At 31.9% G+C, this 18,381-nt stretch overlaps 2 protein-coding genes across 2 annotated transcripts; one reads left to right on the forward strand and one right to left on the reverse strand.

Moving 5' to 3' along the window:
- Nucleotides 1-7: 7 nt before the first annotated feature.
- LOC124529709 (growth factor receptor-bound protein 2) lies at nt 8-13,678 on the reverse strand. The gene is made up of 6 exons (XM_047103587.1): nt 13,340-13,678; nt 13,157-13,254; nt 12,691-12,810; nt 6,461-6,626; nt 2,924-3,034; nt 8-1,676 (listed from the first exon to the last, which is right to left on the reverse strand). The coding sequence occupies exons 1-6, from the start codon at nt 13,415-13,417 to the stop codon at nt 1,614-1,616; spliced, it is 636 nt and encodes a 211-aa protein (XP_046959543.1). The 5' UTR covers nt 13,418-13,678; the 3' UTR covers nt 8-1,613.
- A 604-nt stretch (nt 13,679-14,282) lies between these two features.
- Nucleotides 14,283-16,604, forward strand: LOC124529961 (40S ribosomal protein SA). Its single transcript, XM_047103921.1, has 7 exons — nt 14,283-14,407; nt 14,611-14,738; nt 14,938-15,171; nt 15,387-15,551; nt 15,760-15,921; nt 16,079-16,267; nt 16,464-16,604. The coding sequence occupies exons 2-7, from the start codon at nt 14,640-14,642 to the stop codon at nt 16,554-16,556; spliced, it is 942 nt and encodes a 313-aa protein (XP_046959877.1). The 5' UTR covers nt 14,283-14,407; nt 14,611-14,639; the 3' UTR covers nt 16,557-16,604.
- Nucleotides 16,605-18,381: the final 1,777 nt, after the last annotated feature.

Below are 18,381 nucleotides of genomic sequence, written 5' to 3' on the forward strand. Positions count from 1 at the left end.
CCGAATGTACAATATTAAATTTATTAGTAAAAAATATTATACATCTTCCACAATATTGGAGAATCATAACTTAACTATTTTAAATATTTTGATTATTATAGATTAGCACTTCCATTTCAATAAGACATGCCATCATACGCTTACTGTCACAGCGATAAGCACAGGTGATCGTGAACGTCACGTGTGCGTTGCGATACCAAACTTATTCTATAATACACACAGTTAAATGCTTCGCTCGAAGTTACATTCCGTTAAAATTTATCAATATTAGGGATATTGCGTTGATGAATTACGTCACGATTACTAGTTAAAATTCTTATTACGTTTCGATAAATATAGCAATTTACGGTTACAATAACAAAAATAAATATCTAAATTGAATTAACGAGCACTCGAGTTTAATTTCAAATTGTTGACTATACCGTTAAACGCTAACTAAGTACGCCGACACTCTCGCCGGCGCGTCTCGCGAGTGTGCGAACTGCGCGAACGAACGTCCAGTGTCCGTAGCCTTACAACTACTCCGTCCTTACAATATTTTAGATTAATCGCTTGAATTATACGAAACATTTTTATTAATTACTTTGTAAAACACTAAAACGGGTAACGAATTCCATTCAAATAAACACATCAAAAGCATTTTTGTTAAGCACAATGTAATATTTAAAAAATACATGGATAGTAAATATTGATCTAAAACACCTCGCTGCACATCCGTCCAATCAACCAAACATCGTCAATATAAAAACGATTACAGGCATACGATGCGTTTACCGTTTTGTGCGCAACACAAATCTGAGCCTACGTCTATGAGCACTAAGCTTTAGAGGACGCTACGATTTATATGGATATCTTATAGTATGTCTACCGTACCAGATTATATACTTGTATTGGTTACGAAATTATAAAACCAAACGAACTTAAAACTATCACTTAACTAACAAATAAAATGGTAAATATTTAAAAAATGAGCATTATAACTAACAAGGGATAAATAATGTTCATACTTTAAAAATCACATCAATTTGAAATCTATAAGGGAACATCAGCGACATCGTTATCTGATCTTCGATTGATCCCTTTCATATATTTATTACTAAGCATATATTAAAAAAACCTCTAAAATAACATTCTGGCACGTTTAATCGGACGAAATACACGTTCATCCGGCGAATTGTCACGATTAGTAAAGAAAATAAATTCGTCACAATAATGAGGAAACGATGGGAAAGTAACGGGGGAGTTTTGTACTGGTAAAACAAAGCCGAGTAACGCGATTATACAAACCGTAATATCAAAATAGCTGTATGACAAAAAGCACCATAAAACACTCGAAACTTAGACCCATTGTGTCGACAACTCGACTGCGTGCCTCGGTTCCTGGCGCAGGAGCGTGATTTACCTGCTGTGGGTTCGTGCGGGGGGCGGTGGGGCGTGGGGGGGGGGCGTGCGTGCGGAGTGCGCGGGGGGCGGCGGGGCGTGGGGGGGGGAGTGCGTGTGGAGTGCGCGTGGGGCGGCGGGGCGTGGGGGGGAGTGCGTGTGGAGTGCGCGGGGGGCGAGGGGTCGCAGGGGGGCTGGCTCGCGTCGGTCGAGCGGAGGCAAGCTGGCGGGCACTATGAGTGGTAGGCGGTCACGTACGACGCCGGGAACAGTCCACGACGGTGTGCTATCTCACCCTGGAACATTGAACACAAAGTTATATCATTTCATTATTATTACATACATAAGCCGCTTCACACATAAACAACAAAACCAAACTAATCATTCATTCTACTTCGCATTATTATTATTATTTATTATTTTTACATTAATGCTCGCCAATCGCTTCTACATATAAATAAAAAAAATATGAGACAACGTCACATACATTACTCTGATCCCAATGTAAGTAGCTGAAGCACTTGTGTTATGGAAATCAGAAGTAACGACGGTACCACAAACACCCAGACCCAAGACAACATAGAAAACTAATGGTAATCTACATCGACTCGGCCGGGAATCGAGCCCGGGACCTCAGAGTGGCGTACCCATGAAAACCGGTGTACACACCATTCGACCATGGAGGTCGACATATAGAGGATAAAAATGTACTAAGTGCCTATGTATTAGGTATAGTTAAAAATGTTATCGCCATCGCGCGCCGCTTAGTGACAAACCACCTAGTATCAAACACACCCATTCAATTAATATATTTCCAGGCGATTTGGCCGTTCCAACACTCGCATAAACTACGTTCTTTAATTGAAGCTCTTAATTAAATTGTTAGCTGTGTTGTTGACACTGATTCATTTATATATTGCTTTTCATTTTCGGTGGCATATGTTTTTTATTAAATAAAAAAACGTGGAATTTAATCAAGTTAAAATTCATTCAATTTGTAAAAAATATTATGGCCTCTTTTTGAATAGACCACCATTCATTTTAATTTCCATTTTGTCAGTTTATCAGTCATTATAAAATTAGGGTGACGTATACTATACGGTAACACCAAGGCACCACTTCACAATTTAGACTTTATTTCATCAAAATCAGTTTAGTATATCAAAATTTCATCACAACGGAAAGTTGTCATAGGTACCTACTCATTTATGTTTACGCATTCTTTAATATATGTATGTTAATATAATCGGTTATCACTAAACTATTTTCAGGAAATTTTAAAATTTCCGATTATTTTGCCTGTTACTAATATTACGTTTAAATTTGTGTAATACAAATTCAATGCGGGTAAACCCGCGGTACACAGCTAGTTCTTAATAAAGCTGTAATAATTTATCATTACATAAAGCAGAAATGCCTACCATGACACATTACATACAAGACTACCTCATATTATCGTGATGTTCTCGCATTTTCAGATTGTATTCTATCTATTGAATTAATTTTCTTTATTAATAGTAATACATGATGAATATTAACACACCTGCCACCAGTGCTGGTCGGAGCGGTCAGTGACCGTGATGACGTCACCGCGCCTGAACTCCAGCTCGCCCGCCTCTTGTGGAGTGAAGTCGTACAGAGCTTGGACCAGCATCTGTAAATTTAAAACGTATACATCTTTATCAATTATTTTCAACAAAACTGATATTGTGGAATCAAAACAATTATTTATATTTTTAACATTAAGTAAATCATGAAATGCTTTGGCGTTCATAATAAGGAAAGAGCACAGATACTAACAAAACATTTAGAATATATTTATAATCGAACAGTAAATAAAATACCACACTATATTTTCACTATTCTAAAAAAATTAGGTTTATTTAAATAACGTAATATATATCTACATTTATCCAACTAATAAATATGATAATCATAATGAGAATGAATTCATATCTTTCACTATGAAATTATCGACATATTTTTATTTTTGCATACGACTTCAATAGCATCTTTGCGTATATAATTGCAACTTCAGTAAATAATAGGATTAGTTGATTCCAACTGTCGTTAATGTCTCATCGTGTTTTGTCATGGTTACAAGCCAAGTAATTAAAACTCTTATCGCTCTTACTTATAAACATTGTTTGAATGGTATTTAGTTAAACACTGATTTCTCTCTTACTCATCATTGATTTAACATTCGAAAGAGGAAGACAGAACATTGTTTTACTAATTACCCCCTAAACAACTTTTATAGTTAAAGTCCTTAGCGTTTTCGCGAATGTAGTGTATGTGTGTAATCGATTCGTAACAAAATCTTAATTTTGCATAAAATTTAAAAAGAAAATTTTAAAAATCGAACTACACAAAAACTTTCTCCATAAATCAATTTCTAGTCCCAGTATTTTTATTTTCAAATTAAATATTATAACGATTTAAATATTTATATTTCGATAACCGTTATATTTCAAATTCAGAATAGCAATTCTATAAGATTTAATGGTATGAAAAAAATATAATGCATCATCTCGGAAACCGCAAGTACGTGATCTCTGCAACAATTGCTATAAATAGAGACACACATGATCGGACAATTTGTATTCGATCGCCGCGGTTCTCGTTTTACTACGACTATTGCTCAGTAACTAGAGATTATAGGAATACATGCCTACACTCTGACCGAGTTATTTTCGTTTCTTTATCAGGGTCATGCCACAATATTTACACGCTCCGTTATCACGCTAATGTATTGAACCAGGGAAATTCGACCGCTGGACCTTTTCAAACATTTTAGAATTAACACATCGCTGGCGATTGTATTACAAGAAATAATAAATAGTTAAATTAAATATATTAAACACATCTTTAAATAACAATTACAATTAAAGGAGTTCCTTGAGAATTCATTATAATAATATGTATGTATAATGTAAGATTCAATTTAGCACTTTCCCATAGTTTCGCAGAATGTTAAGTTTAGAACAAGCGACGCGCCTCGCATTCATATCATTCGAATTTCGGTAAACAAAAATCATAAAATATAAATATGTCTCGTTAATCCATTAGATTAATTAATATTGACAAATTATTATACAACGTATTATGAAAATAGGGCGGAAAGTATAATTAATAATGATTGTTGATTGACCATTGCGTGACTAATGAAATCAGCCCGACGTGCCCAGAAGAGCACGGGATCTTGCTGTTATAGAATATTTAGACGAGAGCTAAAATTATAATTGTCTGTCGCATTTTATATTAGGTTAGCGGCCAGCGAGCGGGTAGGTGTGGCTGACATAATGAATCAACTATTCCGATTGAACATAATTAAGCTGTGACGACGAATATCTACTATACTCATTCATACTTATAGAGTTATAGCGCGTTAGATAGTCATTATTACAAAATCTCTTTATCTGTTCAAGGATGTCTTACATATATATTTTTAACCATTTTGATAATCAATTAGAGTATAATTTCAGTCTGGAACAATTTCGTAATGTCATCAATTTTAAAATTTGAAATTTTCGTAATTTCTTACAATAACAGAAAAAAATTCTAGACTTAATTACACTGATCTGATATCGTGGGTTTCTATTGTTAATTTCATTGAGTGACTGAGAGTGAGAAACAGTAACCAAAATATCACTGCATTCATACAAATATAAGAATGAGGTGAAATTTATTTTGTTTACAGGTATGGTAATCTCTGGAAGTAAGACTAAAATGTATTCACTTGTAGACTAATAAATTATTCTTCAGTGCTTTATAAACTATATTTTCATCATATAATTTTCTTTATAAATAATTTGCACTCGTGCGATAACGGGGCGAATCTCTAGTCGTCTATAAAGCAAGACGTCTAGCGTTGAATTTTGCAGTTATTTTAAGTTCAGTGTTTACGGTGTCTATCCGCTTCGCGCATTTTTTCTCACAACCGTCATTAGACAATATACGGAAATTCGGTTTAACAAACATCCTACCAGGCTATAATATAATACAAGTATTTTTTTCTAGATACACGACATAACATCTACTTCGATTAACTAGAAACTATTATGTTATTATAGTTATACATAGTTTAAATGTATATTCCTATTGGTCACATTATAATTGTACTTTTTGTACTTGTATTGTAATTTTTGTACATTATAATTGTATACCACGCCATCGCCACTACCCCACCGAGCGCTCAGTCAGAACTCAGTCGCACGGTAACCGACTCTCACGTAAAATAACGAGAAAATATTCTAGATATTCCAAGAATAAATGTAAGAATGTTTTCGTCGGGGTTTATTTAATACAAAAATCTAACTTTCTTTTTATCTAACAATAGTATCTTTCATTGTATTTTATTTTTTACAGAACCACACCGGTGTTTGCTCGGAAGTATTATTTTGATACATTTTTCGTATTATGGATTGGAACGTAAACTAAGACGTGTCTTAAATTCCCAGGGAATTAGAAACTGACTGAAATGTCATAGCCTAGAAGAAATACGACTGATTCATTTTATATAAGGTAACATTATCCCTTATTTATAAAACAATACATTGCTTTTTTGTGAAAAACTTCTTTAAAGCCTCATAATTTTAGTACTTAAATTCTTTGGTTAAACGTGTATTTCATATCCGTATTTAGAGGCTGCAAGGCAACTTAATTGCTAAAATCATTTTTCATTACAATTAAAAAATGTTTTGACATTAACTCCACACAAATATTTTTAATTATGACGACATCCATGGTCGAGTAGTGTGTACATCGGTTTTTATGGGTACGCCACTCCGAAATCCTGGATTCGATTCCCGACCAAATCGATGCAGAAAAAGTTCATTAGTTTTCTTTGCTATCTTGGGTCTGGGTGTTTGTGGTACCGTTGTTACTTTAATTTTCCATAACACAAGTGCTTTAGCTACTTACATTTGCATCAGACTAATGTATGTGATGTTATACAATATTTCAAATTTAATATTTAAAATTACTATAAAGTTTTTAGTGGTACATCTGTGATTTAGTAAAAACTCCGCGCTGAAAACCTATACAGCGGTAATCGTATTTGCAGTAAATTATCGCTCACCTCTTCAGGCACAACATCTCGTAGCTTGACATCTTGGAGACGGCTGACGGATGCCGTGCGATGATAATCGACGAGTTCGTTCAACGAGTTAAATTTCACCACCCATAGAAAAAACTTGCTAGATGCGTCACGCAAAACCTTGAAATGTTGAACACCGTCCGGACATCTGCGGAACAGAGAAAATTTTAGTTGAAAAGTATTGTTTATATAAACATTAGAAACAAATCAAAATAAACTTTATTCAAGTAGACTTTTATAAGCTTTTTTTAAAATCGTCATTTAACAATTAAGTGAAGCTACCACCGATTCGGAAAGTAGATTCTACCGAGAAAAACCGACAAAAAACTCAGTAGTTATTCTTTTTCAACATTTAAAAAATACAGTCATGTTAGTCAAATAAAATTATATATGTATGTTTTACCACGCTTTTTAACATCTATAAAATTTTGTATCGAATAATATGCTTGTATTTTTTACAAACGATTTGAACTTACGAAATCGCAAAGTTAAATATGTCTGCGGAATTTTATTATAGAAAAGGATACCTCGCCCCAAGAAGGATTTATTGACTTTGCGGAGTCGGAAACTTAGCGTTCGATCGATATATAATCACAGATATAAATAAAAATAAATGTTCCTAAATAATGAACAGACTGAAAACATTTTGGTGAATCGTCTACATACACATGCGAAGTCACTGGTTAGAAAAAAAAAAAAAAAAACAATATATATATTGGTCCTTCAATATAATATTTATATGAAGGACCTTATTCTACGTCTTCGAAGCCAGGACGGGTCTTAGATACAGATTAAACAACAAGTCTTTCTAACGAGATTTATGTTAAAAATCGTGTTCAAGATAGAAATATTCATAATTTATTTAAATCAATCTTAAACTGAATATTCATTTAAATTTATTGATCAAGTTGATTATAGAGATTTCTCTAATGGTATTATATTTATTTATATTTATATAAACAACGTTGAAAGTTTTATAATGTATTAATTTTAGTTTTATATGCTGAAATCGTTTATTGTGAGGCTGAGGTTTCAAATAAAAATGTCTTGAGACGTCTAAACCTATATGCATAACTTTAGATACGAACAACAGACCGATGAACGAGAATAGATTATCCAGCTTGATTTATTTGAGTGCAGATCTAAAATAATAACATTAAAACGTCGCTTTGTACTCGGCAACACCTACAAGTGGTATTGGAATTCCTTGTAAATGGTTACGAACGACCTGAAGATAACTTTTTACCGTCTAATTTTTATTCGTACGTTATATCAAAATCCCTACTGTTATTATCGAGGCGGACACCACACTAAATTTTAATTACTATTCTACCAAATTTAGTTTTATTCAAATAACATAATATATATCTACATTTATTCAACTAATATATATGATAATCATAATGAGAATTAATTCATATCTTTCACTATGAAATTATCGATATTTTTTTTTATTTTTGCTTATGACTTTAATCGCTCATAGCATCTTTGCGTATATAATTGCAACTTAAGTAGATAATAGGTTAAGTAGTTAATTCCAACTGTCGTTAATGTTTCATCGTCTAATTTTTATTCGTACTCTATATCAAAATCCCCTTTGTTATTATCGAGGCGAATACGAATCTGTGGTTCGATCGTTCTTGATGAAAGTAAAACTAAAATGCAAAGCTAGTTTTTTAATTAATAACGACTAAGTAAACAAATAAAACATCAAGAAAATGATTTACACGGTTCAAATAAAATTACACACTGGCTATGTAGATACCACGTGGTTCCCCTCGTTTAGAGGCAGTTGTCCTCGACATGACATATTTATTACTATATACAAATAAACTAATTTACTCGTAGATAATTTTAGTTACGATAACTATTGTTTTTATTTTCTCATGCACAATGAAAACCTTAAGGTAAGTGTTCACTATTTATGGAAACGTTGCAAATGCTGTTAAAAGACATCACATTGATTAACTTATTAAGTACTAATTGTCGGCCGCGGCTTCTCTCGCGTTTTAGGGGGTTGGTTCTCATGTTGTTAGGAAAAAAAATGGGTCTTTCCTTAGAGTTCTAGTTTGCTTCATACTAAACTTCATCGATTTCGGTTCATTGGTTACAGTAGAGTGACACACAGACAGAGATACTTTTACATTTATTATATTAAGTACAGATTATATCACAAGTAAAAAAACACCCTTCTAATAAATCTATGCCCTTAAACGACTTAGAATTGTATTGCCAATGTCACAAAGTGTGTACAAAATTTCAATACAATCAGTTTAGTACAAAGGTTTTAAAAAAACCTAGCATATAGGGACCCATACACACTAGCAGGTGAATTTATACAAATGCATATAAATAAAATCAAGATATTAAAAAGTATACACCAAAAGGCTAATAAAGTTCCCGTGCTTTGTATTTTCTCGACACAAAACAAGTGTGGGCACCTCAATGTTAAACAAAGCATGAACATGGCAGGTGAAAGTATTTTTTGACATCTGTCCTCGTGTCTATTGAATGTATTTTTTATATATGAAAAAAAATAGAAGGCCTCAATATAAATCGAGCAAAATTACGTATGAATCAGCAATAGACAAAAACTGGTTTCAGCTCTCACGTAGGTTGATTCACGCAGCGCGATACAGAACGGGTTAATGGTGTACCGAGAAAATTGTATGAAAATATTCACTAGAGAAATAATATAATAGAATGCGAATAATCAGATAATTTCTCGGTATAAAACCACGTATCACGCACTTACGTCAATTAGACAAAGATAGAAGAAGGAATGAATGATAAAGAATGTTTTTTTTTTGAGCAAATATATTCAAAATGTGTAACACGAATATGTAAAGCTACATATGCTTTTAATTTTCTTAAAAGTTTCTTAATCCGTCGTCACAAAAACATAACACAACAAGTAATATATGTGTATCGGGAATCTGTATGTTATTTTATTGAACTAGTTTCTTTCATCAATAAATAACTTAGCCTATGAAACCACTGATCCTGATCGATATATCTGTTCGTAATTGGGTTATTTGTTATTGCTCCAATTGCACCAATTTCCTCAGTTAATCAGAAGTGTCTTTAATTTGTTATATTTGCAAAAATATATCGTCCTATTATTAAATTTTTCAATCAATATTTCTTATCATTAACGTCATCGAACGCCAATAACGTTGCTGTAAGAAGTACAACACCATACGATGCGAATTTTGTAATTAAAAATGTAATGTTCCTTGTACATTTAGTTACACTGGCTCACTCATCCGAGATCAGAAAAGTGCACTTGTTTCAGTAAGAAAGATTAACAGTTAATATTTCTCCCATATTTGGCTTTCCGCTGACTGAACACCAATACAAAAGCATATTAAAATTATTGAGCCTTTAAAATACACTTCAAACATATATAAGGAAACCAAACGCTACGAAAAAGTCATGATTAGGAAATAAACCGCAATAAATAAGTGTGAGTCACGTATTGAAGAACGAGTGTAATTTTTTTATTAACTAATTTAACAGCCAATAGAATTGTTGGGTGAGACAGCGAATTGCAGAAGGATAAGGTTGATCACCCTATTTGTAAATTATTAGTCGCATACAATACACAACTTACTATTGGTTTTAAAACGTGATCGTTTTAAACTACACATCGTCGTCATAAAACTATACTAGTACTGTTTGTATGTGATTTATATGATGACTTTGTATGTAATAAAATACTATACGAACTTTTTCAGAAATACTGAAACCATTCAATAGGTTCTAATAAAAGTCGGTAAGGTAGCTCAGCCGTCGGGTCAACATATAAGACACTGATAATCTGGGAATTGAATGGGTTCCCGAGGGACAGTAAAAACACCGTATTTCCATTTCCTTTACCCACATAAAAAAGTCTCGGGTGGCAATTCTTATTTGCAAATAAAAGTAACAAGTAAAAGTATACTAACATTAGTTTAAAATAGAATGATATAAAATTCGTACTAACTACAAGTTTATAAATTGATTGTTAATGTTAAATGTAAATATCAGAAATCGCTAGGGGGTGGGGCCGTATTTTCTGCAGTCGTTCAATATCCTATGTCTTTATCTCTACCCTTGACAACGTGTATGGAAAATTTCGTGCAAATTGTTTGCTTGGCCCAGACCCTAACGGCGTAAAAAACAAACAATTAAATTCAGTTTCGTTTCTTCTGTTATAAATTTAATATTAATTGTATGTTAACAAAGGAAGTGCAAGAATGTATTATTAATTTATAGTTAGAAGGTTTACAATATCACCACAGATATAATTTTTAGAAAATAATTAATTGCCAAGCAAATGGACCACCAGTTGGTAAGTTGTGAATGCGACATCAACCTTGGAAACTAACATTATATAGACCTTGTATATGTAATGACTTAAAGCTTATTCAATAAGAATGATCATCAAAACGAATGGGTTTTTATAACAAGTAACTATATGTAACAATTTGATTGATTTTGATGAAATTAATCAGCACAAAGACGAAATTACAACATGAATAAAGTTGTTGTTTGTATGTCTGCGATTGAATAATCATAAAAAAATATGTTTAAAATAATGTCAAATAATGTATGTATTTTCACTCATACATTTAAAAGTGTGAATATTTAATTTAATTTTAATCTACAAAAAAATTGAGAATAACATTTTTATATAACATATTAATGATACAGAAATTTTATATGATATATAAAATTGTATTAACTATCATAACAGATTTTATGACTAGTTACGTCATGGGATTAATATGGACACTATATAGGTGGTTCAGGCTCCTTCGATTGTCTATTTTTATGAATAGTGATCAGTGTAATCTATGCAACATTACTTAATTAGCTTGAGTATACCAACTTATATACCTACTATGTTCCTCCCGACCAAATTTGGACATGACCAGCACATTAGAGTAGTCTTTTCCTAGAGATCAGTGTCGACATTCTTTACCAATAACTCTTTCATTTCTTAACCAGGGATTTGAATCTAGAACCTTCAATTCTGTAGTTTTAATAACTAGGGATAGACAATTTAATAAAAATATAATCTAATGTCTAGAGATATAGGATTATAAAGTAAAGTATATAATTACACATCACTGTGACATGTATCATTCGTTTGTTATTGTGATATAATTATGCCATTAATAGTTCTAGGAAATCTTTACATTGCTCTATATTATACACACTATTGATGACTGAAATGAAAATAGTGATAACAATATCATAGGAACTCCGATATGATAAATTTATATCTATATAATAACAAAAAAAATGAAAGCTAAACTAATACCAGAGTAGACATTATGTCATGAATCAAAATAAAACAGCATTCAATTCTTTTCTGTGGAATCTAATCATTTTTATCATATTGATAATGTATAAAGTCATTGTCATGGCCAGACAAGTTGGTATTGACATTGATTTCAATATTTACTATAAAATCAATCCAATTTATGTAATCCAATTACACAGTAATAGGGCTTCATAGAAGCCTGTTTGTACCACCACCCACTCATTGTATATTCTCTCACTAAACAGCAATTCCTTTGATTAAACTAGTGTATTTACAGGCAGAATGAATATAACATCTTATTTTCTATGTTTGATAGCACATTGATAAGGGGAATTTCTTGCTTCTCAATGGATATGCCATTGCTTATATCTATGGGAAGGAGTGATATATTACCTACCTATTTTATCAATAAATTGTATAGATATACCTTAGCAAAAGTTACTTTTAAATACTCAATATTTTAGAAGTGTTTGAAAATTGATAAATGTTTGTAATAGAACAAGATAGTATGTATAATATTAATGTTGTATCAATGTATCATCAAAGATTAAAATCAATATTACTTACAATTGAAACTTGATTTTAATTAGGTGTGAAATATTTTATCACCATACACTACCATTACATTTTAATTACTATTTTTTCAAACAATCTATATTATTAGATTTCCATTGGAATTTCTTTCTTTCTGCTTTCTTTCTTTGTAATTGCAAGCAGGACTAGTAACCACAAAAAGGCAAAATTATATAATGTCTAAATATTTTTTATTTTAAATATATACCAATATTATTTTTAAAGTAAGTTAAGTAAGGATTGAGAATTTCGTCATATTATTCTGTTGTTTTAATCTAAGTTAGGATTATAAGTAAATTAAAATATGTATGTGTATTAATATACTTACTTCACTGATAAGGAGAAGTCACCAGGGCTAGATTCACTGATCCTAATGAGAAAACCTCCTTCTGGTTTATTTGCTAACAGTTTTTCTGCATCTGCTCTTGTGATTCTACCATAATACCAACTGTAATAGAATAATTAATGATGATATCTATCACAGATATGATGTAAAATTACACTTTTATGTGAATTAACATTTAAAATAATTGTCTAACAAGTTCAGTTTAAATTCAAGTGTATTAAGATTTATATTCTGTTTTTTAAGGTATTATTTGGAAAGGCATTTAGTTAGGCCATAGAAACTTAAAACAGGGTAAATATAACTATTGACACTTTAATAATAAGTGAAAATAACATGAAAAACAGGAAAATATGTTTATAAACTAGATGTTAACCTGAACTGACATTTGTTACAATTTTCGTGCTTTGAATACTTGTACTCTATTAACGTGTATAAAATGAAGGCTTACCTATGACTTTTCATTTGAATATAGTTACTAGGTATCAGACCTTCTTTCCCATCCAATTCAGCCCTATACCAATTCATATCGTCCTCCATGTTAAGTATCTGCAATAACAAAAATTCTAGAAGGAACCTGTCACCAATGAGAATAAAATTTGTTCAAATTGGAATCAGCTAACTGGTCACTTACTTTAAGGACTTGGTTCTTCTTAAAACTGAGTTCATCATCAGCAGTTGCAGTGAAATCGTGTTTTGCTACAGCCTCCATGTTCAAATTAGGCACTTCACTCTAATGTCACTGATCACCGAAATAACTCACAAAGTATGCAAATTTATAGTAGCACTTATGGTCAAGACAGTAAAGTAATCATAATGCATGTATTGTTTATTAAAAAAGTACAAAAACTATTTTTAATACGTGCAAATAAGTGAAACTATTTTATCCGATCTCGGGCTACACATAAGTCATTCACAATTTCACACACATTTCTATGCACATAATTTCTGGTGCTGCCAATGTCAACAAATATAATATTTTGTTTTTTAAATAAAAAAAAATATTGTAATTTATAATAAATTATTATGGTAATATTAAAATAAAACTAATTTCAATAAATTTATATTTAAAATAAATTCAAATAAAACTTTGCTTAAATTACCGGAGTTCAAGTGTAATAGCAGACAATACGCGGTCTTTGAAAGTACTAAAAGGTGGTGTTGGCAGTAATACCATAGGTGTCTAATATATTTATGCGTTTAAACAAAATTAATTTGCTATATCTTTAAAAATGTTAGTATAAATTAAAATAATATAGTTAAAATGGATGTAATTGTTTTTTTTTTTTTTTTTACAAATTAATATATTTTTATTTTTAATAATTATTTTTTTCATTTTAGCGGTGACGCACTTAAATAGGACGTCCAGAAAAAGAATAGCTCTACTACTCTTATATTTTGTCCTTGACAACTTAGTATGGTCTTGAAAATAAAAAATATTTTGTTTTATATAAGTCATTTTTAAATGAATTGGTAAAATTATCATGGTTTAAAAAATACAATGCTAAATTCATAATAGTTTTGCTGATGATAGGAATGAAATTATCACAATTAACATTACCAAACAATAATAAAATTCCTTTAATAATATGGTCACAAAAAATATAAACATTTCGAGATAGTAACACTAAAAGCTTATTTAGCGAACTGTCAAACTTGACAGTTCTTTTATGTCCAATTGTCTCCCAGTGGCATTACACGCGTAAGTTACAAATTTAAATTTCGATATATTTTCATAATCATACATGTTTATTGTAAGATAAAAGACAAAATGAGAAGAACTTTTCAAGTTTTAGTTACAATGTAATAAATTTTTGGCTTTATGTACTATTTCACCTAAAAAAATCGGCTACTGTAAATATCTTCGGCTTCGTACAAGTATCAATGTTATCATTTATTTTACAGGTTTAGTCGTTACTCTAATAAACGCAACGATGTCGGGAGGATTAGACGTGCTGGCCCTCAACGAGGAAGATGTCACCAAAATGTTGGCGGCAACCACCCATCTTGGGTCTGAGAATGTCAACTTTCAGGTTAGTTTTCAATTTGTTGGGTATATATTACCCATATATACACCATAGCAATAAGTAGATTAGACCGTGATGATAATAGAATCCGTTCCATTTTATAACTGAACATTATGTTGAACTATTCTCCCAACTGACGTATTTTTACAGTTTGTTTATTAGGACATCCAAACTACGATTTGTGAAACTTGAGTTATGTTTTTAGATGGAAACCTACGTGTACAAGCGCCGAGCTGATGGCACTCACGTGATCAACTTGCGTCGCACATGGGAGAAGCTTGTCTTAGCCGCACGTGCAGTTGTCGCTATTGAGAACCCAGCTGACGTGTTCGTTATCTCTTCACGTCCTTTCGGTCAACGTGCCGTGCTTAAGTTCGCTGCACACACTGGCGCTACTCCTATCGCTGGAAGATTCACACCCGGTGCCTTTACTAACCAGGTTAGTAATTATTAAATAAACAGTCCCTATGATTCAACAAGTTATTTCGTGAAATTACTAATATTTTATATACAATGATGATAAATTTAACTAAGGAACCACTGACTGTATAACAATACAGCATGATTATAATTTTTTCTGAATATTTTTATGAAGCTAAAAAGTTTGCTATTATGTTTTATAAGAGTATATTATAAATAAGAGAACTTTTTCAGGTTCAAGCTGCATTCAGAGAGCCTCGTCTCTTGATTGTTCTGGACCCCGCACAAGATCATCAACCAATCACAGAAGCTTCCTATGTCAACATTCCAGTAATTGCTCTGTGCAATACTGACTCACCACTCAGATTTGTGGACATTGCTATTCCATGCAACACCAAGGTAAAGAATGCTACCAAACTTTTTTAAAATTTGTATTGCAATAATGTTCATGTATGCAAGTTTTGTGTTTATATCTGTGAAAAAACAAAAGTTCATGAAGCCACATTATTGTGAAAATGATTTCTTAATGTTTCAACATTTATTCAAGTTTATTCAGCTAAATAAGCAACAGCTATGTCAATTTTAAAAATAAATTGAAATGTTTCAGTCATCCCACTCCATTGGGTTAATGTGGTGGCTTCTTGCCCGTGAAGTTCTGCGCCTACGAGGTGTTCTTGCACGCGACCAGCGTTGGGATGTTGTAGTTGACCTGTTCTTCTACAGAGACCCTGAAGAAAGTGAGAAGGAAGAGCAACAAGCCAAAGAACAGGTGAGTTTTGACTGGCTGTTTTGGATTAAAGTATTTTGTTACTGTATTTTATATTTTATTATAATGTAAATTAATTATATAAACTAAATATTTTCATTATTTTATCTAAAATTGATCACAACATTATAATATTTATTTATTTTCATATCAATTTCAGGCTGTTGTTGCTGCCAAGCCTGAAGTGCCTGCACCTGTGCATGAGGAATGGAATGAGCCTGAAGTTCCTGTGCCATCTTGGACCGAGGATGCCGCTCCAGCTGCCACTGCCGCGGCTGCTACTACAGCGGCTGGTGCTGCTGCTGCAACCTTCGGCGCCCCTGCAGCTCAGGAAGATTGGGCTACTCAGGTACATTGTTGACTACTGTAAACATCATAAGCTTAATTTACTAGAATGAGTATTTTTTCAAAGGTCAAAATTAATTAATATACCTAGCTATGTACGATAAAAAGTTCTTTTTTAGTTTTGATTATGTAGCTATAAATTGCGATTTGTATTAGGTTAATAAGTTTCCATTGTTTCTAATGAAAATTTATATCTTCAGGTCCAAGAAGAGTGGGGCACAACTGTGGCTGCACCTGTTGCAGCTGCTACTCCATCGTGGGGAGGTTCCTCTCAAGACTGGAGCGCTACATAAAAACAGTGGGCTTGAAATTGTTATCAAATTAAATACTTCAAAATCTGAGAAACTAGTATTATTTTTACATTTCCTGGTATTTTTATAAACACCTGTGAACTTATGGTTTTATCTTGATTCTGTTTTATACTGAGGTTAGTTGTCGTTCAAATATATTGAATATTGTTTTTTTTCCATAATTTGACTATTCTATACAAGACATTTTTTGAATATTTTTGTAAATATATTTTAATTATTTTAAGTAATATTCATTAATTAGCAAAAAAATAAAAACAAAACTCAATAATATGCATTTGACTCAATATAATAGGGAAGATGCAATATTTTTATTTTTGATTTTATTTTAAAGAACTCCATATAGGATAAACCACAAGTATTTTAAAAATCAAAACACTTTAAAAAAATGTGCTTTCTAAATGTCAATTTCAATTTTCGCGCGAAAACGGACCTATGTTTCGTGACGTCATTCCTGTCTCACTGGCCCATTGATCGTACTTGCCCTCACTGACTTTGATGCTTATGAATTTTTCTCGACTTTTGAGATACTTTTTTGTAATAATTTAAAACGGACTATTCGGTCATCTGATAAAAGCCGTATTGACGTATGCTTAGTGCCATTGTGTTCATCTACTTCAACAAAAGTTCAAATAAATGGTTTTTGAGTGGACCTACTGACAAGAAACTGAGAAAAAAGTGGTTTCAAGCTAAAAAGGGGAATCTGGAGTCTGCTTTGACAAACCTTACTTCCATTTTTATTTGAAATACGCAATTCATTTTCGTTTTAATATTCTCTTATTTTACAACTATAACCTCAAATACGTAGTCATAACAGGAGTGACGCCACTGAACGCTAATTAGTGTTTTGAAATACGTTCCGTTTCAAGTTACTTTAATTCGTAATTATTGTTAAAAAATAACATTATATCAAATGTAAACATTGCAGTGGCCCTTTTATACTTTTTTAACATTTTAATAGCAAAATGTTCATAAATATTATATTTGCATGTTCCCTATTGGTCAAGACCTTGAATAATCCATGATTTCATAATGGATTTGCGAAAAAACGGTTTAACGAACCACAAAATTTTTATCAGAACTATAAAATGAAAGTGGAAGTTAGTGGAAGTGTTGTAAATAAAGTTAAATTAAGTAAGAACTGTCAGTAGTGCATAATATTGTTGAGTTATTAGCATGGAATACGAAAAATATAATGTTATTAACATAGTATGTGTATAATTTATATCAATTTTATCGAGCCCAGTCCAAACTTCTATGGTAGGCCTATTTCATGATTGGTTAAGATGTGAAAGCGTAACAAACTCACTTTCGCCCGCCTCTGATGTTTGTTTTGATTTCTATACCAGATTTATTTAGTCACAAATTAATTGACATTATTAATCAGACAAGATTGAGAGAATTCATGTCAAGGGCACGGGAAAATATACCAGAATAGTATTGTTGGGCGAAGACCACGACCTGCAGCAGCTCAGATCTGCAGCATTAAGCTACAAAAAAATAAACAACAAGCGTACCTACAAACTCATAAGTTATAGCAAGAAAGTTTATAGAAGCCTGTTAAAGATTCTCTTCTAATGGAAGATTCAGGACTTCTGTATCTCGAAATACGTCATTTAAACTATACTGTAGAAATAAACGAAATTGTTCTAAACTTTTTTTAAATGTAGATACTTTATCGTAAATAAAAAGAAACAGTGAGTCCCTTTTTGGAGGCAAAAAAGCAACGCAAATAAATATAAAACACTTAATATAAAAACATAAAATAAATAATATAAAAACTTTTACAATAAATTTTATATAATTACTA

This window comes from Vanessa cardui, chromosome 5 (genome assembly GCF_905220365.1).
Source record: "Vanessa cardui chromosome 5, ilVanCard2.1, whole genome shotgun sequence".
NCBI classification, from domain to species: domain Eukaryota; kingdom Metazoa; phylum Arthropoda; class Insecta; order Lepidoptera; family Nymphalidae; genus Vanessa; species Vanessa cardui.